Here is a 21,806-nt window from a genome sequence, read left to right on the forward strand (position 1 = left end):
TGCAGAAATTGACAACCAATCTAAAATTCATATGGAAAAGGCAAGGGGCTCAGACTAGATCAAGGAATCCTGAAAAAGAAAAACAAATTTGTAGGTATGGAAAGCCAGGCAGAATCCCATAGTTGGTATAAAGACACTTGAAGCTGAAGACACCTGAGATTTAGATGCAGGAAAAAAAGCCTGCTTGGAGCTCTCCTTATCTGAATAAAAGCAGAAATTGCTGAGGAATGACTACGGGTATCAATTACCTCATCAGAGTGGCTTCTATTCCCAGAAGAGAGACCAACAGTCAACCTACCATAAATCCCTTCGGTGGAATGTTTTAGGACCCGGAAGAAGAGGCAAAGACCACTCATCTGTGTACAGACACAGATTATGTGTGCAGACATAACAACATGGGTACAGGTCCATGTAGACAACGGATTATGCTGCCATCAAGCCATCAGCCACTGCAGCAGCCCCCTTGCAAAGGTGCACCCTGAGGGGAATTTAGGATGGGAAAAAAAAAAAAATACTGACCCTAGACAGTTAAGACCCATTTCAAATGAATAATTTCAGTGAGCCCAGATTCTTGAATCTTCCCATGCACAGAAAAACACTAAGATCCTTAACCTGAGATGTATGTTTTTCATTATTAGCAATATTTTAATGTTTGAAGACTTTTTTTTTTTTTCCAGCAAATCTCTTACATCACCTGGCTCCTCCCTTACCTCTTTGGAGCAGTTCCTCAGAGCTACATGAGGAGCTCTTTCCAAGCTATAGTCCTCAGCCACATCCCCAAGTAAAACATAATTCCCAACTTCTAGGTTGTGCTTTTTTTCATTAGACACCTGCAAACATGAGCGTATCGAATGGGGCCTGGGGCTCCTTTCCAACACTTCCCAAACATGGTTCCACAGAGCACACAAATGGAGAACTACCGGCATCTGGACCATAATCAGCTTTCATTAACAATAAGAAGTGAGCTGCCCACGCCTTTCCAGAGCTACATCTTCCTCAGCCAGCATCCCGGCCCCTGTCTTACTTCTGCATTGCCCTGTTCCTTGTGCTCACATTCCAGAGCTAGCACAAGACAGAAAAAGATGGCAGTACTGAGTCATTCACACTTTTCTTAAATTGAAAGATAGTCCATTACAATGTTGTGTCACTCTTGGGGCACAGTGTAATAGTTCAGTCATACATATACATACATATATTCCTTTTCATATTCTTTTCCATGATAGGTTACTGAAAGGGTATTGAATATAGTTCCCTGTGCTCTACATTAGAACTTGTTTTTTTATACATAGTAGTTAGTATCTGCAAATCTCGAACTCTCAATTTATCCTTTTCCACCCCTTTTCCCCTGCTTCATTTCTATAAGTTTGTCTTCTATGTCTGTGTCTGTTTCTGTTTTATAAATAAGTTCATTTGTCTTTTTAAAAAATACTCCACATATAAGTGATATTATGTGGAATTTTTCTTTCTCTTTCTGGCTTACTTCACTTAAAGTGATACTCTCCAGGTCCATCCATGTTGCTGCAAATGGCATTACTGTGTTCTTTTCTATGGCTGAGTAGTATCTCATTGTATAAATATACCACAACTTCTTTAACCAGCCATCTGTTGATGGACATTTAGGCTGTTTCCATGTCTTGGCTGTTGTAAATAGTGCTGCTATGAACACTGGGGTGCATGTGTCTTTCCAAATTAAAGTTGTCTCTGGATATGTGTCCAGGAGTCATTCACACTTATTGGTGCCTGTAATGCCTGGGCCTGTGTTAGGCAACAGGCAGCCAGAGTCAAACTTTAGATAATTTGTACAATAAAGGGGCAGGTAATTTATATGATAAAATAGACTATTGCTGCTACTCTAACATTCTCTTCCCAAATCTAAGGGGACTCAAAGGTAAATAATGAAACAATTAAATGCTTTGGGAGTGGAAGCAGAGAGCAAAACTATATCTTTCTGTGGCTGTCTCTTTTTTCAAGTCAAAAATTTCCACTTTAAAGGTGAGGAAGTTGAAGCCAGAGAGAAGAAAATCTGCATGTAAGGTCCAAAGCAGTGCACTGAGATCTCTGACATAACCAGCCTGAGACTAGCCCATTGCCATCAGCAACCAGAAAGATGACCAAACATATGAAGCAAATGTTCTCAGAAACTGCACATCAGGCAGAGAGGACTGTGATCCTCGAGGGGAGAGATATAAAATGGTCCTGCTGTGATGGCTTAAATAGGCCCACAAATTCCTTGATCATTTCTTCAAGAGGGAGAGCCTAATTCCTCTACCCTTGAGTGTGGGCTGAATTTGGAGTTTTGCATTTAACAGAAAATCCTGTGACATAGCCAGAAATAGAAAGGAAAATGCTATATGATATTGCTTATATGTGGAATCTTAAAAAAAAAAAAAGTCACAAATGAACTTAATGACAAAACAGAAACAGACTCACAGACATAGAGAACAAACTTATGGTTACCAGGGGGTAAACAGGGTGGGAAGGGATAAATCAGGAGTTCAAAATTTGCACTTCTTGGGGAGTGATGGACATGTTAGCTATCTTGACTGTAGTGCTGGTTTCGTGGGTGTATACATCTATCAAAATTCATCAGATTGTACATTTGAAATATGTGTAGTTTGCTGTACAGGAACCATACTACAGAAAAGGTGTTAAAAACTAAAAATAAAATAAATATTAAAAAGCATGTGATGTTTGAACTTTGGAGAACAGGTCTAAGGCACAGGATATACCTCCTTGCTGTCTCTCTTGGCTCACAGACTCTGGGGGATGCCTGGAGCCACACACTGTGAGTACACTCAAGCAAACACATGCAGGGAACCAGGAGGAACTGCCTTCCACCAGCAATAATGTACCAGGCAAAGGAGTAACACTCACCTTAGAGGCAGATCCTCCAGCACCAGATGATAATGATGACGATGACCTGGCTGCAACTTCGTAAGAGGTCATGGGTCAGAACCACCCAGCTAACCCCCTCCTGGATACGGAACCCACAGAAACTGTGAGAGAACATAAGTGTTTGCTAAGTTGATAAACTGCATGGTAATTTGCTATGCAGCAAATTTCATACAAATTTTGGTACCTATAGCAGTAGGTTGTTATAACAAAAGCCTAAAATGTGGGAGTGGCTTTGATATCAGGCAGCGGGAGAAAGCGAAAAGGATTTCAGAAGTGCTAGTGAAAGCTTGACTTGGTGTGAACATACTATTAATAGAAGCCCTTATTTTGAAGAGCCTGTTGGTGAGGACTTAAAGGATAGTATCAAAAATTCTGACTACAAACTAGAGGAAAGAGTACCTTTGTTATGTAGTGTCAGAAAGTTTAGGAACACTGTTCCTACAGTAATGTGGAAAGATGAAAATGAGCCCAAGCATTGGGTGAACTAGCTAAGATTTCCAGAAAGTACTGAGTGTCTCCTAGCTGCTTCTTCCTTGCTGCTTAAACTAAATGGCAAAAAGGAGAGAGAGAGCTAAAAGAAGGACTATTGAACAAAGAGGGGCCAGGGGATGGTTTGGGGAATTCTCTGTCTCTCCAGATAACATAAAATGCTAAAATTTAGAAATGGACTATAAGCACTTCTCTCCAAGAACCACCCTGTAGGGGAGCCCTCCTGGGAGCAAGATGAATTCACAGGTTGACACCTCATTGCAGAGCTCGGGGTCAGCACTGGCTAAGCCCCGGGTGGTTGTGGCTCCTTATTCATGTCGAAGCAATTTGTCCCTCTGATTATACGGAATCCTATGAGGGTGGTTGTGAGGATTGTCCCACTCTATATGAATATGCCCAGGAATTTTTGAATCATCTTACAAACCATTTCATAGGTTTGGAAGCTGAAACTGAATGGTTTGCACAGTGAATGGCTGTGTTACAACAGATGATGTTTTGCAAGAACATGGGGAAGTCATGTATCAACAGGCCACATCTATCTCAAATCCTCTTACATGAGAGCTAGCAATAGGAAACTTCCGGAGAGTGGCAGTTTCCACCAATTGCTACTTTAAAGATACCAGAATCAATATGAAGTTAAGGAACAAGCTGCAAAAAGGATGAAGTAACTTGACTGTATGCTTTTGTACTCTTCCTGGTAGAACTTTATCTTAACCTGGAGATCAAGGGAACAAATGGACCAGATTATGAGAGCAGGTCTTCTTCAGGCTGTCTTCAGGGGTTGTTGGATGTCCTTTTTTCTAACCCTCCGGGCAACAACTTAATTTGTGCAGTGCTGTTACTGAAGTTGACAGGGTCATTTTGGAAGATGCTGGAAGGAAAAAGGAAAGACTGGTATGCAAGAAATTATTCACAGAATTGAAAATGTCATCCTAGATGCAAATGGCCAGAGAGATAAATCAGACGCTCGTGAAGCTTGCAGAACGCTGGTCGGGTAACTGGGGCGGAGCCCATGAACCTCAGCAGAGAAGTGGCACCTGAAGGTGAGACTATGCTATGCGTGAAGCGATGTTCTGCACATCTGGTGGTTCTCCTTTCCCTGCAGTTCTTCCAGCTTGTTGGGAGAAATACTGAGAATGACTTGAAAGAGAAGACTTTTTTCCAGATTATGAAGAAAATGGAACAGATTTATCAGGGGCTGGTGATCTGCACTTGGGTGATACTGATGATGAGATGGACTCAGAGATCAAAGAAACTTATGAACAGCTTGGTTTGGCATCAGAGCATAAGCAAAAACAGTAAAGCTAAATTTCAGCATATCAGTTTCATAAAACTATTTAGCTTGTGGTGACTTAACAGAACAGAGGAAAGCAAGAACATGTGTTACTCTCAAACCAAGTCAAGGATGTTGAGTTATGTTGCTAATGAATACAACTTTAATTTTGTTTAACAGTATCTCCCCAAATAATCTTTATTACCTCCCCCTGAAAAAAGAATTCTAAACAAAGATAAAATGCAGGGCATGGTCAGGAAAATGTATGAGTGGAAAGTCCTTTGTTAAGACAGCATACATATCAGAGTGGTGCCTCAGTGGTGCCTTACAAAACACAGTCAGACAGAAAGCTCCTTTCACATAAGGAGTCCTAAGTAGCTAGTGAATATTTGTAAAGACTGTAGACTGTCAAGTTGATTTTAAAAACACATGCAATTCTGATTTTTTTCACAGCTATACGACTTCAGGACTTTTCATACAACAGGAAAGGCACAGGGTACATCAAAATGTCAAAATACCAGACTCAGTTGCCCCATGTTCACTCCCTGCCCCTCCCTCGAGCGGAACCCAATTACTCTAATCTAAGGTTCAGGAGGAAGCTGCATTGAGAAAAACACAAAAACTTATTACAACCAACTAGGCCCAAGACTGCAGAGGATCTGACTTCCAGGAGACCTTGAGCCTTATTACACGCTCACTGTGATATAATAGCATGCTAACTGACACACCCAGCAGCACTGGGACAGTTGACAATTGCTATGACAACAACCCAAAACTCCCACACAAGGAGTGAAAAGGAGTTGCATCAGTGTCGAGTCAAACCACATCCCTGTTAAGCTACGAATACTCCTCCCACTCTTTCCAATCTCCACCCACCCAACCCTGACCTGACCCTCAACCGTGCCCCTTCACTTCGACCCTCCTATATATTTGGTGTCTGTAGCCTAATTGGGTTGAGAAGCTGATCTGTGAGCTGGGTTACCAATTTGCCAGCCTTTGGCCACTGAGTAAAGCTTGTGCTGCTCCTGTCTCAGCATCTGTCTCATTATTGGCTGCATGAACCTGATAAGAGAAAGAACCTCCCTGGCCAAGGCAGGTCCTGGCCCCCACTAGGACCCAGGCATGGGTCCTGTTAACCAATTCTGTAACAAATGGGAGGGAGAAACAAGAGGGTGCTAGGTGGGAAACACAGTGGAAGAGCTCTCAAGCCCTGGGGCTGGCAGGGAATCACAGAGGTTTAAAGTTTGGGTTGGGCAGAAACCTGGGGTTGAGACGCAGATGCCTCTGGCACCAGGTGACCATCACTGACATGAGAACCCAGATGCCAGGGGAAAGGACTCAGGGCCCCATAGGAGCACACAGAGACACAATCAACTGTGGGGAGTCCCCCAGCCTCAGTCCACCCTGCAAAAACGGGACAGGCCCATGGCACACCATTTGACCATGTCACTGCAGGTCCGCTCTCATGGGTCCTGATTGCCCACCTTTGAGGGGGAAAATGAGAGCAGGAAAGGGTGGCACCAGAATGGCCACCAACCAGGTAACAAATTGCAGGCTTAGGAAATATGCCTCCACTGACAATGAACCAGGTTGGATTACTGTGGCCCCTGGCATTGCAGTCCAGGGGTGCAAGGAGGATTCTGGGTGCTGAAGTCCCATGGTGGGGGCACACTGAGGATTCTGGGTACTGTAGTACCAAGATGAGCAGAAATGCCAAGGATTCTGGGTGCTGTAGTCCCAGAATGGGCTGAGGTGGGGAGTGGGTAACATACTGAGACCAGTGGGTACTGTAGCCCCAAGATGGGGGCACACCAAGGATTCTGGGTACTGTAGTCCCAGGCCATACAAGATTCTGGGTGCTATGGTTTGGGCCTCTCCAGGTGCTTTGGTCATGCTCCCTGTTCCCCATCTATCATGCTGACAAGCAGTACTCCCCACTCCTCTCTCCTGCATGCTTTTCCCGCAGAGAAAGGGGGCTGTGCAAGGCTGACCCTGTGGAAGGCCTGGTGGGGTGGAGCCCTTGCAGGCCTCAGGCCCAGTATTTCTGCTGCAGGGAGGAGAGGAGACTCCAAAAGCACAGGGAAAGGCGATGGGGTGTGGTGCTGCCAAGGACCCCAGATCTGGGTGCCACCTGGTTTGTTATCTCTCTTAGCAAGCTAAGAGGCTGCAATGCTGAAGGCCCTTTTGTCAGTCCCATGGATGTAGAGAATTGAAACTTCCCAAGGTGCTCTCTACACTGCTCAGGGAGCTGTTGAATTGCCCAGCAGCATAGCCAGCTTAGTAACTGGCAACAGGGGCTTGACAGGCTCAGGCTGGCCTGAGCTGGAGGACCATGAATGCCTGCCCAGATGGTCAGAAGTCAAGGGCTGTCCTACCTGACTTGACTATCCCTTGATGCCCACTCAGATGGGACAAAAGATCCAGCCAGTTCCAGGAGGGGCCCATCAGCACGCACAAAGGGAGCACCTGGGGGCTGGAAGGTCCCTCCACCCAGTTCTGTGTACATCCACACTTGTCTACTGAGTGTTCTGGGTGCCAATGCTGTGCTGGAACCTGGGGCTGTGCAGGCAGAGTGGGGACAGCAATGTCTTGCCCAGGTGAGAGGGCAGAGGAAAACACTGTGTGACTTCTGAGGCCCCACAAGCCTTGACTGAGGTTGAGTTGGATTTGAAACAGTCAGTGACAAGAACAAACATTTCATTCTTCTCTCAGAGCCCAGGACAGGGGAGCAGAAAAACAGTGGTAGAGTCAACTCCCTGACTCATGTGTTCTCCTGGGCTAATCCTGCCCATCCTGGGGACCTCAGAGAGATGGAGAGGAAAGAGAAGGAAGTGGGCCAGTGATGCTTAAATCTAACTTTTCTAACCCTAATGCTCTAAATCTAAAACCCTCACCTATACCCAAATCACCTAACCAATAACCCTATACCTTAATCCCAGGCCCCTAGACCCTTGGCCCTGACCCATAAACTCAAAACACTGACACTTCCCCTCATCCTGACCCTCCAACCCTGACTCTACAATCCCTACAATAACCCTAAATGCCGACACTGGCCCTGACCCAGGACTAAACACTAGCCTTAGTCTAGCCCTGACTCATACCCATGCCTTACCCTAAACCAATACCTTAACCCTAAATTTAACCCATACCCATTAACCATAACAAGTTTAAAAAAAAAAAAAAAAAAAAAAAAAAAAAAGGACCGTGCACTACAAGCATCTCTACACCAGAAACCCAGGTTTTTCAACATATTAAAACCAAGCAATGTAATATACCATAGTCACTATGTGACATAAAAACACATGGTTATGTCAATTGATACAGAAAAAAACTTTACACAAAATTCAGTGCTGTTTCACATTCATAAACACTCAAGACAGTAAAAGGAAATTTGTTCAACATGATAAAATCCATTATGCAAAACCCGTAGCAAACTTCATGCTCAATGCTGAAGAACTGAAAGGTTTACTCCTGAAATCAAGAACAAGGCCATGATGCTGGCTTTCCCCACTGTTACTCAGTATTGCACTGGAATATCTGCACTGAGCAATGAGGAAAGAAGGAAGATGCAACCACATGTGAAAGGAAAAAGTAAAACGGCTTCTATTCAAAGACACAATTCACATCATCTTATATATAGACCCTCCTAAAGAATCAACTAAAGACTATTTGAGCTTCTAAACTAATTCAGCAAAAGAGTTGAACAAAACATCAATCAACAAAAATCAACTTTATTTGTAGACACTAGCAATGAATACTCTGTAAAATATTCTAAGAAAACAAATCCCTTTTAAATAATTTCAACATTAATACAATACTTTGGAGCAAGTTTAATAAGGATGCAAGACTGGTACACTGAAAATCATAAAGCACTGGTGAAAGACATGCCGAGTAAATATGCAGACATCCCACAGTGGTGGAAGCACTTAATCTTGTTAAGATGGCAAAGATGGCAACAGTACATGATGCAACCGACAGATTCAATGTGATTCCTGTGAAAAGTCCCAAGGCCTAAGGGAAGAAACACACAAGCCTATCCTACCTTATATATGGAATCACAAGGGACTCCAAAGTGCCAAAACAATCTTGAAAAAGAAAATCAAAGTTGGAGGCTCACATTTCCCAATTTCAAATCTTAGCACAAAGCAACAGTAAATAAAACAATGTGATACTGGCATAGATATATACTTATAGATCTATGGAACTGAATACTGAGCCCAGAAATAAACCCATCTGTCTAGGATCACCTGATTTTTGACAACCGTGGGCAATATTAAACTGGGAAAAAATAATGTTTTCAACAAATGGTGCTGGGCAATTGGGTACCCAAGTGTAGAAGAATAAAATTGGGTCCTTACTTCACACCACACACAAAACTAACTCAAGATACATTAAAAAGCTCAAATTTAAAAATAAAAAAAAAAAAAATTACAGTCAACCCTCCTTACCTGCAAGTTCCACATCCACAGAATCAACCAACTTCAGATAGGGGAAAAAAACATTTCGAGAAAGTTCCATAAAGAAAAACTTGAATTTGCTGCATGCCAGCAACTGTTTCACATTACTATTTTTCAGAACAATTTACATATCATTTACATTGTATTAGGTGTTATAACTGATCTAGAAATGATTTATAGTAAACAGGAATTTGTGCTTAGATTATTTGCAAATACTACACCATTTTATATAAAGGACTTGAGCACTGGAACCAATACTTCACAGATAGGGAAGGACAGCTGTATAAACTGTCAAAAAAAAAAAAAATAATGGGGATAAATCATCTTACCTTGGATTTAGCAATTTTCTTAGTTCTGACACCAAAACATAAGCAATGAAAGAAAAAAGATAAATTGCATGTCCTCAAAATTAAAATTTGTGTGCATCAAAGATGCTATCCATAAAGTGAAAAGACAGCCACAAAATCAAAGAAAATATCTGCACATGATATACCTGAAAAGAATCTTTTTCAAGAATATACCAAGAACTTTTACAACGCATAAACAAAAAGACAAACAAGCCAATTTTTAAAGCAGTAAAAGAACTTGAATAGACCCTTCTCCAGACAAGACATACAGTCAACAAGCACATGACAATATCATTAGTCATGATGGAAATGCAAATTAGTACAATGCCATACCCCTTCAACACACGTAGAACGCTTACAATCAAAAAACTGAATAAAAATAACAAATACTGGCAAACCTTAGAGAAACTGAAACCCTTAAACTTTACTTGTGGAATTGGGAAATGGCACAGACTATATGGACGACAGTTTGTCATTTCCTCAAAAAGATTAAAATAAAGTTACCTTCTGGTTCAACAACCTCACTCATAGATAGAGACATCAAAGCATTAAAAAGAGGTGTTCAAAAAGACTGTGCATGAAAGTTCACAGCAGCAATACTCACAACGACGGAAAAGGTAGAACAACTGACATATTCGTCACAGGCTGAATAGATAAACAAATGAGGTCTGTCCACAAACTGCCCTATGATCCTGCCAGATAAAGGAATAAAGTAAAACAGTGCAATCACTGTGGGAAACAACATAGCAGCTCCTCAGAATCTTACACATGGGGTTAACAGGGGACCCAACAATTCCACTTCGGGGTGTATGAGCAAAATACTTGAAAGCAGGGGCTGGAACAGACATGGGCACACCCATGGTCATCATAGCATTAATCACAATAGCAAAAGGTGGAAGCAACTCAAGTGTCCATCAACAGATGAATGGATAAACTACATGTGGTGTTGACACAATGGGACACTACACAGTCTTAACAACTAAGGAATTATGACACATACTACAATGTGGATAAATCTTGACATCACTGTGCTATGTGCAATAAGCTAGACACAGAAGGACAAATGTTACATGATTCCACTTAGACAAGGTATCCAGAGAAGCCAAATTCAGAGAGAGAAAGAAGATCATTGCCAGGGGCTGAGGGGAGTTAGCGTTAATGGATACAGAGTGTCACTTGGGGAGAATGAGTAAATTCTGGAAACGGATGGTGAGAACATTTGTACAACTGTGTAAATGCAGTCCGTGCGGGAGTGCTGTGTATTTGAAGTGGTTAAACAGTAAATGTTACGTGACGCATCTCTAATCACGATGGGAAAATGAATGGAGCACTGATGACTCACGTCACAGCTGGGATGAGCACTGAGGGCGCTCTGCGTGCACGACGTCAGAGGCCCAGGCTGTGCCATCTCATGCACTTTAAATCCATTAAGGTTTTGAAAATGAGGGAAATTATCATAATGGTTTCAGAAAAAGGAAACTGGATCAGAATGGAAAAAGACATTTCTGTAACTTGGGGCAACGGTGAAGGTTGAAGTGGGCTTGTGGATGGGATTACAAGGTGGAACCTTAAATTTCTTCATTTGGGGTTTATCTGCTGATTCCTCGAGAGACTATCCCAGTTTTAGTAAAACCCACTGGAGTATTTTATGTCAGGTAGCAAATGTGAGTACTGTGTAATGCTATTTAAAGTGTTTTATACATTTGAAATTACTAGAAACTAAATCACTTTTCAACACAGCCATGTCAGCAGCACATGAAAAAAGCAGAGAAGACATCAGATTTCCTTATAGAGGCCCACCCTTAACCAGATCCAGTTCACCCAAAGTGCTGATGCTAAACAGCCTCTGTGTTTTAGGTGCTGTGGATGACCTGGATGGAGGCAATGTCTGATTTCTAGTTTTCCACACCAAACCATCAAAAAAACTGTTACAACTTATGAATCATTTCAGTAAAGCTACAAGGTACAAAATCCATACACAAAAAACAGTTGTCTTTCTATACATTAATAATGAAGCATCAGAAAAAGGAATTTAAAAAAAATCATTTACCATTGCATCAAAAAAAAAAAAAAAAACCTAGCAATAAATTTAATCAAGGATGTGAAAGACCTGAACACTGAAAATTCTAAGACACTGTCAACTAAAATAAATGCTCAGCCTTAAAGTTGAGAGTTATGTTTTATTTGGCGGGAGGACTTGAGCTGGGATGATAGCCTCTCAGATCATTCTGGGGGACTGCTCCGAAGAGGAAGGGAAGGAGCTAGGATATACAGGAGCTTTACAACAAACACCGGGTAGTTGGAACAATAAAAGATTACTTGTTATCTAAAGAAAACCAGGTACCGCAAGTTAAAGAATTTAGCGCTTTTCTATGTATGGGAGGAAGCAAACATTTGGGCTCATTGAATTCATTCCTTTGACAAGCATCTAGCTATCTAGGGCCAGTATCTTCTCCTTTATTATTCTGAGTCCCTTCACAGTGCACCAAGAGGCTGCGCTGCAGGGTTGTCTTCACTGGGGGGTGGCGGTGGCAGCTGATGACTTGATGGTTTCAACATTCTTTGCTTACTGATATATTTTACAGTATTTTTCATTCACAACACTGAGGAAAGAAACAACAGACACAAATAAATGGAAAGATATCCTGTACTCATAGATAGAAAGAATTAATGCTGTTAAAATGTCCATTCTACCCAAAGCAATGTTCAAATTCAAAGCAAACCTGGTCAAATCACTATGCCCCACACAAGAAAAAAACCAAACATTGTAAATTGACTATATTTCAATACAATAAAATAAACTTCAGTGGCATTTTTCACAGGAACGGAAAAAAGAATTCTAACATTTGTGTGGAAACACAAAGGACCCTGAACAGCCAAAGGGATTCTGCGAAAAAACAGGCTGGAGGCATCTTCTTCCCCGACTTCACACTCCATTATGAAACTACAGTCACCAAAAAAGTGTGGAATTGGCCCCAAAACAAGGACACGGACCAGAGGAACAGAGAGAGAGCCCAGAAGTAACCTATGGTTATGTGGTCAGTTAATTGACATGAAAGGAGCCAGGAACCTCGCCAGGGAAAGGACAGTCCCCTCAATGAATGGCGCTGGGAAAACTGGACAATACACACCAAAGAAGGACACGGCACACTACACCACACACAGAGACTGACTAAAACAGACATTCAGCTGGCAGTGACAGGTAGGCAATATACTGGGGCTACCGCTGGAGCAGCTAGGAGGGGTCTGGCTGCAGCTGTAAAACTGAGAGACGAGGCACAGACACGGTAGGGTGGTCAAGCTGGGTCACAAGGCAACAATGGCGAGCTTTGTGGAGTCCCCGTCAGGGGCCCAATATTCTAAGTCCTAAACTAGCTAGACTTAAAATCTAGTTTATCTTATTCTACATGCTGACAGTAATAGCATTAGCAATGCCTACCTTGAGCTAATACTTTTCTCTCTTTTTTTTTTCAACCATTCAATGACTTCTCACTTTATACTCAGCATTTGTGGCTTTGAGCACCGGAACTCAAACACAAGACGATGAAAAAATAGGGACTAGGTGAGACAGGAAGGGGGCAGGGCACAGCCATTCAAGGACTGCCACAGCAATTAACATCAAAATGGTGAAAGATTCAACCCCCAATAGGCCTTGAGGCTCAAGATGATGGGAGATTTAACTTCTGGCAGATCTGGAGCTCCATTATACACCCATTGTAATACACCAGCATGGTGAATAACGCCCACAGGCACCATGGCAGTCCCAAGGCTAGCCACAGAAGGTCAGAGTGGGAAAAGGCCAACTTCCTGGGAATCCCAGCCCCTTCCCCAGGCCACTTAGACTGGCCCTTCCACTTATGAGCATATGAAGCCACCAAGCCCATAAGAATTGGCAACACTGTGCCTCCGGCCCTCTCTGTCCCTCTTCAGAGACGGCCCACATTCTGTCTATGGAGTGTGTACCTACTTTGAATCTGAGCACCCAACCCCCACACCTGGTGGCCTTCCTCTTGCCTTTCAATGTATCTCTCTGAATAAATCTGCCTTCACTCAACTGTGGCTCCCAGGACCCACACTTGGCGAGGCATACCCCAGGGGCTCAGCGGAAGCCTGGGACAGCCCTTCTCACTCCCCATATCCATTTTTCCTACATCAATAGTACTAGCAATCCCTACCTTAAGCTAATACTTTTTTTCCCCCAACCATTCAATGACTTCTAACTTTATTCTAAGCATTTGTGGCTTTAAGAACCAGAACTCAAGCACAAGATGATTAAAAAATAAGGACTAGGGAGGAAAGACTGAAAATGGATAAACTGCAAAACAACATATTCTTACACAGGCACAAAAATGTGTTTTCGGAGCAGAAGCCCAAACTCCACTTCTGCTATAGTGGTGAGGTTGAAAATGGGAATCCTTTCCGCCTACCCAGGCTGACATTAACAATTAACAACATGGAAACCGAGGAATGGCAGCAGTGAAGGCATAGTTTTTAAATGTCTCTGAATCCACAGAGTCATGAGACAGCAAAACCAAAAGCGCTTGGACAACACACTACAAAATGCAGGTGGGTGAGGACAAACAAGGACTTTTTTTTTTAATTCACGAAACACTGTATTATTAAATAAACTGGCACACAGCATTTGTAATATCACAGTCTTCTGATGGTGCTGCAGAACTTATTTTTTATTATTAGTGCCAAATGCTGTGATTTTCAAAGGTCAGTTTAATTCTGATTTCTTAACTATCATTATATAACGTATGGAGAGAATAGACCAGTCGACCTTTGAACAGCGTGGGGGGCAGAGGTGCTGGCCCTCTATGCAGTATAAAATCTGCCTGTAATAAACTTTACAAGTCAGCTCTCTGCACCCATGGATTCACCTACTGTGGACTGTGCAGTAGTAGGACCTATTTTTGGAAAAAAATTCACATGTAGGTGAACCCACATGGCTCAGACTTGTGTTGTTCGAGGGTCAGCTAACTGTGTTTTCGTATACAGACGTAGCTTGTGTCTCTTCCTGGAGATTTAAAGTTGGCATAGTCAAGTTCAGCTCGGAGAAAGAAAGAAAAATATGCTGCTACCTTGTATTCATTTATTTCATTCATTGATTGATTGTCCTGGGGATTGAATCCAGGACCTTGTGGATAGCAAGCCATCCCCTGCTACCTTGTATTTAATTTCAAAAGGATTTTTTGGGATCATTTCCCCATCCCAGTATATACTCAACCCATCCTTCTGAACTTTCTGCCCTGTAGAATGAGCAATATATGCTGATAGGCTGCAAGAGCTTATATCCGTGTGTACTTTATTTACAGCATAAGCAGCTTGTTAAGGGAAGAAAGAATTGTTACTAATTTAACAAAGGCTTACAGATAGACATTGATAGAAAAGGGGCCCCAAGGCATGTCCTGTAACTGGCTCCTTTTTAAAATCGTAACTTCTTAAGTTTTAGTTTAGGACAGGCTATGAAATTTTTAGGACTTGGAAGTAATATTTTTTTGACAGCTGGGAATCTGAAGTAAGGAAACATACTTTAGCAGAGTGTGTGAAAAAGGGGGAGACCCCGTTTCCTTGTCTCTATGTCTCTGCTTCCTTACCTGTAAGGCACTGAAGACCAGAGAAGAAAGGGGGAGGAAATGGAGGACGTGGGAAGGGGTGAGAGAAGTGAGCAAATGCACATTCATCAAAAGGTGCGAGGGACAAGGAGGAAGGTAAAAACCCGAAAAGAGGCTGGAACCTTTGTAGATTTTGTTTAAAAGGCAGAACTTTTAAAATAAAGTATCAAAATGAAACTATGTAATGAAAAGGAAATAGTGTTTAATATTTTTCTTAAAATGTCCTGCAAATTATATTCTCAAAATCTTTGTTATTGAGGTCAGAAATCTCCTTGAGAGGCATTAGTAAACTTCTAAATTATTATTTGTTGACATGTTTTTCTCCCCATTCGATCATAGGCTTCTTAAGGGCAGACTCTCCTCTGTTGCTTTTCTTTGTATCCTGGGTGGCTAAGGCCAGGCTGTGGCTAGGGCTGCCATGACGCCGTGCTACAGACTGGGTGGTTTGACCAACAGAAACTTATTACCTCGCAGTTCTGGATGCTGGAAGTCCAAAGTGAAGGTACTGCCAGAGTCGGCTCCTTCTAGGATGTGCTCCAGGCTTCTTTCCTTGACTTGCAGGTGGCTGTCTTCTCTGCATGTCTGGTTCTGCATCCAGATTTCTTCTTTTATAAGAGTATCTATCATGTTGGGTTAGGGCCCACCCTCAGTTTAATTCAGTTACTTCTGTAAAAACCCTAGCTCCAAATAAGGTTACATTCTGAGGTGCTGGTGGTTAGAACTTTAACATATGAATGAATGGGGGGGGGGACACAATTCAGCCTATAACAGCCGATGCCAGCACAATGCCTGGCACACATTGGGCACCAAGAAATGTTTGTGAATGCAAACTGTTCTCACAGTCTGGCTGACGTCCTTCCCGGAATTTCATTGGAATGGGCCTTGATTTCAAGGGTACTCCTTTTCAGCAAATAAAATGGGTTACTGAGTGATAAATTCCTGGTAGAGGTTTTATCTATATAAATTATATAGTTAAGTGCCTGTAATTTATGGGTTTATGAATCCATTATACTACCTGAGAACAGTGATAATTATATTTCCTGTCCTATTCTGCTCAGTCTGCTGTAACAAAAATATCATAGACCAGGTGGCTTGTAAACAGAAGGAATTTATTTCTCACAGTTTGGAGGTTGGAAGTCCATACATTTACTTGGTGTCTGGCGAAGACCTCTGGTTCATAGAACCTTCCTGCTGCGTCCTCCCACATGGAAGGGGCCAGGGGTCTCTCTGGGGCACCTTCTACAGGACACTGGTCCCATTCATGAGAGCTCCACCCTCGTAGCCTAATCGCCTCTTAGCACCGTCACATGGGGGATTAGGCTTCAGTGTGTGAGTTTCAGGGGACACAGATATTTAGTCTGTAGCATTCCACTTCTCTCATCCTGATTTACCTTTCTAGATGCATAATAATGTGAAAAGATTGGAAATGGTTTTTGCAAGTAAGTACACACCTTAGTTTTATTAGCTCTTTAAATCAGTGTGGGTTCTTAACGTTATTCTGAATGGTTTATGTTTAATTTTATATTTTGAAGGATAGACAACTTTAGCAACTCTAGATGCTCAGGACACAAAGTAAGTGTTTAGTAAATGTTTACTGTTGTTTCATGTTGTTGTGCCTTTGTACCTGTTGATTTTCCAGACATCATTTTGTCAGTGAATCTTCCTTTCCTGATCAGTACAAAGTGGAGCATCTGTTTTTGTTTTGTGTGCGTGTGTGTGTGTGTGTGCCGTCAGCATACCATGACATACCTCTAATCTAGTGTTTAATTTTTCATTTTCTGGTTAATGAGTGTTGCCTTTCAGAGCACGCATTCCTTGAAGGCAGGAGTTTTCTTTTTGTTCTTGTTTGTTTCCTCAGGGTTTACTGTATCAGAGGTGCTATATTAATATGTATTTAATGAAGCCATTTAACTTCTTTTTTTTTTCTAATTTTATTTATTTTTAAATTTTGGGCGAGGGGTTTAGGTTTTTTATTTATTTGTGTATTTTTTAACGGAGGCACTGGTGTTTGAATCCAGGGCCTTGTGCCTGCTAGGCATGCACTCTGCCACTGAACTATCCCCACCCCCCACCATTTAACTTCTGAGCGTGTTTCCTCTTCTGGAAAACTTGAGTTGTAATGTCTAATTGCTGAATCTCATAGTACATTGAAATGTAACTAAGAGAGGTTTTTTTGGTTTTAGCATTATAACTCAATTATCTACCCAATATGAGTAGAAAAATTGATTTCTATTGGATGTCTCTTCCTTTTCTGATCAGTGTCAGTAAAGTTTCCTGTTGGGACTTCTGGTTCCACCAAGGTGGAGTCACTCCACTCCTTCTAAGTTTCCTGTCTTATCAGAATGGCTAAAATAAAAAATAGTGACCACACCAAATGATGCGGAGAAACTGGATCACTCACATATTGCTGGTGGGACTATAAAATGGCACAGCTACCCTGGAAAACAGTTTGGCAGTTTCTTATAAGACTAAACAAGCAGTTACCACACCACTAAGCAGTTGCACCCTTAGACATTTATCCTAGAGAATGAAAATTACATTCACATAAGATCATGTGCACAGTGTTCATAGCGGCTTCGTTCGTAGTAGCCCCAGACTGGGAAGAACACAGATGTTCTTCAAGGGGTGACTGGTGAAACAAGGAGTGGTCTGTCCACAGTAATAAAAAGAAAGTGACTTTTTTTGTTTTTTGTTTTTTTTGGACTAAAGGTAGATTTATTCAGAGATACACTGAAAGGCAAGAGAAAGGCAACGAGGTGTGGGGGTTGGGTGCTCAGATTAAAAGTAGGTACACACTCCATAGACAGAGTATGGGCCATCTGCAACAGACAGAGAGGCCAAGAAAGTGACTGTTGATACACAGCTGGTGAATGTCCAGGGAATTCAGCTGTACATAAAAAGCCAGTCCTAAAAGGTGACATAGGTGATTACATTTATATATTCTTGAATTGACAAAGTTGTAGAAGTGCAAAACTGATTAGTGGTAGCCAGGGATTAGGAAATGAGGTGGGCAGTGGGCTGTGTTTTTCTTTAAAAAAGCAATACGTGATATACTCTCAGTGATGGAGTTCTCTCTCTTGACAGAACGATACCGGTATCAACATTCTGGCAGTGATGCTGTACTATAGTTTTGCAAAATGTTACCATTGGAGGAACTGGGTAAAGCATACAAGGGCTTCTTCTGTTTCTGACAACTGTATATGAAGCAACTATTTCAAAATAACAAATTTAAGTAAATAAAGTTTTCTTAAGTGTTTTAACTAAATTCCTGCTATCAGGGCTTCTAATATGGCAGAGGAAGCACACAGAAGCATTCCTATTATGCATAAGTATTGGCTTTGCAATTTGTTTTATGCTTTTTTTTTTTCCTTATGGCTTGCTCAAATAGTCTACAAAATCACAGCTTTATAATTATTTCAGGGTTTTGTTTTGTTTTTTTGAGTTTTCATTTGTGCTTTGGTCATTTTCTTTCTTTTATAACTTAATCAGTTCTAATTACTACTTTTTCTTGTCATTTGGCTTTATTTCAAAGAATCTTAGCAAGGTTGTGCATAGGCGTTTAGTCCGGAAGATTTGAAATAAGACTTGCTTTTATTATCTGAATTTTGTGTTATTTGCGACTTTGGAAGAGTAACATGCATAAAACCTCATTTTGATAAGTAACCATATCAGTTGACCATTTTTATATATTTTCTTTTCCTTTAACAGAACCTACTACATCTAAGAGTACCAGTGGGATTACAGCTATAACATGGAGTTCCAGTGGAAGTGATCTGTTAGATGAAGATAAAAATTTTAAGCCACAGATAGCAGACATGGTTCTAGAGTAGACAGATTTTATAACAGGAATATTTCATGTCCACAGGATAGGACCAGTGAAGGTAAACTGATAATTTTGTATGACAGTTAGTTTCTGTTATAGATTGGATTTCAGTATTGGAAAAAACTTATACTCATTTTCCAATACTTAGCATTGATTATGACCGTACTAGGTCACAGCCTCCCAGCCCTTTAGAAACATTTTCTCATAATAATTCTCACAGTAACTCTAAGAGATAGGTATTACCAGTATTATTTTTACAGTTAGTAGTTTAATCTTGAACACGTTAGAACTGGTTGAATTCCACTTTGGGTCTCTTTGGTGACAAAACCAGTTCTCTAAAGTACAGGCACACCTCTGAGATATTGTGGGCTTTGTTCCAGACCACTGTCATAAAGGGAATGTTGCAGTAAAAAGAGTTACATGAATTTCTTGGTGTTCCAGTGCATATAAAAGTTGTTTCTACACTACTGTAGTCTATTAAGTGTGCAATAGCATTATGTCTACAAAAGACAAAGTACCATACCCTAATTAAAAAATGGTTTATTGCTGAAACATGCTAGCCATCATCTGAGCCTTCAGCAAGTTGTAACTTTTTGTTCGTGGAGGGTCTTCCCTCAATGTTGATGGATGCTCACTGATCCGGGGGGGTGGTTGCTGAAGGTTGGGGTTGATGTGGCAGTTTCTTAACATAAGGAAGCAATGGAGTTTGCTGTGTTGATTGACTCTTTCTTTTGCAAATGAATTCTGTGGAGCGTGCAACGCTGTGTGATAGCATTTTACCAACAGTAGAACTTCTTTCAAAGTTGGAGACAATCCTCTCAAACCCTGCTGCTGTTTTACCAACTAAGTCTGTGTAATATTCTAAATCCTTTATCATCATTTCAGCAATCCTCAGAGCATCTTCACCAGGAGTAGATTCCATCTCAAGAAACCACTTTCTGGTGCAGGGGGCATTATAGCTCAGAGGTGGAGTGTGTGATTAGAATGTACAAAGCCCTGGGTTCAATCTGCAGTACCTCCATTAAAGGAAAAAAAGTGATCAAAGTTATTTTTTTTTTAAATAAAGGAAAGAAACCACTTTCCTTGCTCATCCCTAAGAAGCAATTCCTCATCCATTAAAGTTTTATCTTGAGGTTAGAGCAATTCAGTCACAACTTCAGGCTCCACTTCTGATTCTAGTTCTCTTGCTGGTTCCACCATAACTGCAGTTCCTTCTTCCACTAACCCTAGCCATTATCCTAGCCCTCAGCTTAGCCCTCAACCTAGCCTTAACCCTATCATAGCTCTAAACCTACTCCTGACCTTAGCCCTCAACCTAGCCCTAGCCCTAACCCTAACCATAAACTTAGCCCTCATCTTAGCCATTAACCTAGCCCCCATCATAGCCCTAACCCTAGCCCTAGCCCTGACCCTAATCCCCTAACCCTAACCCAACCCAAAGTCTAACACCCTAACCCTCACTCTGCTCCCCCACCCTCACCCTTACCCCTGATTCTTAACCCTTAACCATGACCCTGACTCTAACCTCTAACCTCACCCTAACTCTGACCCTAAACCCTAACCTTTCACTCTCCCCCTAACCCTCACCCTATCCCCCACCCACTAAAAAGCTAATTGAATCAAATCACACAAACACATCACAAAAAGAATACACAACAGGTCTATAAAAAGACAGTCGTCCACACAACAGTACTTAACTGAAATTTACAACACATAGTAAACATGCGGCTCCTGAAAATTTCTCTACATCATATGTTAACAAGGTTTTAACATTTTACACAAATAAATATGTTATTACATGAAATAAGCAATATAATAAACAACAATTTTGAAATAAGGAAAAAACCTCATGTTCACCAGAACCATAAAAATCTGAGAAGAAATTCCACTCCTGTTTCATGGAATCAACACTTCTGAAAGTAGAAGTAGAAACAAATGATTTCACTATGATAGAGCATTGTACAAAATACACTGTAAATATACTCAATGTTGAAGCCTGAAAGTTAACTATCCAAATCTGGGGAAAGGCCCGAATGTTGCCTTTCACGACTGTTTTTCAATATTGTACTGGAAATTCTATCCAAAGCCAGCATGAGAAACAAAAGGTATCGACATATAAAAATCGTACATACCTGCTGAGAAAGAGAGAGTGAGCATTTGGAAGTGCGGCCTTCAGGCTGAGTGTGACTGAGTTGATAACTGTGGTTTCCAGTTCATGATGGAACGCTCATGCATTTTTTCTGTCTATGACGTTTTATCTGCTTTAGGTAAACAAGAAGCAGAAAGGAAGTTTGAAACTCTTAAGTCACTTCTCACACCCTCCATCATTCACAGCTGTCAGAGTAAATACCCATCTAGCCTCAGTACAGTGTGTGAAAAATATCTTATTTGATGAACTTCAGAAGCAGTTTAATAGATTGGTTTCCTGTTCTTCAACATCCTGAGCTTCAGGACGTCTTACTTGTTCCTGTCATTGGACCTAGTTTTAAACCAGTTAGTTACAAGAACACTTCCCAGTGGACATCTCCTGTGGAGGTACACTCAGTGACTCTTCTTCCCAGCTGAAGCACTCCAACCCTGCCTACCACACACCACAGCTCAGAAATGGGTCTAGAAGCCTCTATTCCAGCAGCAAGGGGGCAGACCTGGCACCTGTCAGGGCTGTGAGAACCACAGAACAAAAAAGGAGGCCCTGCTAAACAACAACAATCAGGGCAGGCTCTGATCACAACACCAGCCACACCCCCAATCAAAGGGATAACAGCCAACACACATGGAAGAAAGACATGGCAACCATCCCCACTAATAACAGCCCTTGCAACAAACCTATTAGATGAACAGTCCACACAAGAAAGCTCCCACTTTAAATAAAAACAAACAAAAACAGCCTTTCAAGACCATGGT

General features: G+C 41.5%; 1 protein-coding gene and 1 pseudogene across 6 annotated transcripts in view; one reads left to right on the forward strand and one right to left on the reverse strand.

Moving 5' to 3' along the window:
* Positions 1-887: 887 nt before the first annotated feature.
* On the forward strand, positions 888-4,686 carry LOC116154735 (polyadenylate-binding protein-interacting protein 1-like; annotated as a pseudogene).
* Positions 4,687-19,427: 14,741 nt separating this feature from the next.
* LOC105085616 (guanylate-binding protein 5) overlaps positions 19,428-21,806 on the reverse strand; it is a 47,648-nt gene continuing 45,269 nt past the window's right edge. For 4 of the 6 annotated variants that reach the window (XM_064488659.1, XM_064488655.1, XM_064488657.1 and 1 more), the window contains 2 exons: positions 21,035-21,163; positions 19,428-20,815 (listed from right to left, as the gene is read on the reverse strand). In XM_064488659.1, the coding sequence (XP_064344729.1) occupies positions 21,157-21,163 (7 nt within the window). In that variant the 3' untranslated portion in view covers positions 19,428-20,815; positions 21,035-21,156. The remainder of the gene's footprint in view (positions 20,816-21,034; positions 21,164-21,806) is intronic. The other 2 variants (XM_064488656.1, XM_064488658.1) reach the window with 1 other exon arrangement.

This window comes from Camelus dromedarius, chromosome 9 (genome assembly GCF_036321535.1).
Source record: "Camelus dromedarius isolate mCamDro1 chromosome 9, mCamDro1.pat, whole genome shotgun sequence".
In the NCBI taxonomy this organism is placed as follows: domain Eukaryota; kingdom Metazoa; phylum Chordata; class Mammalia; order Artiodactyla; family Camelidae; genus Camelus; species Camelus dromedarius.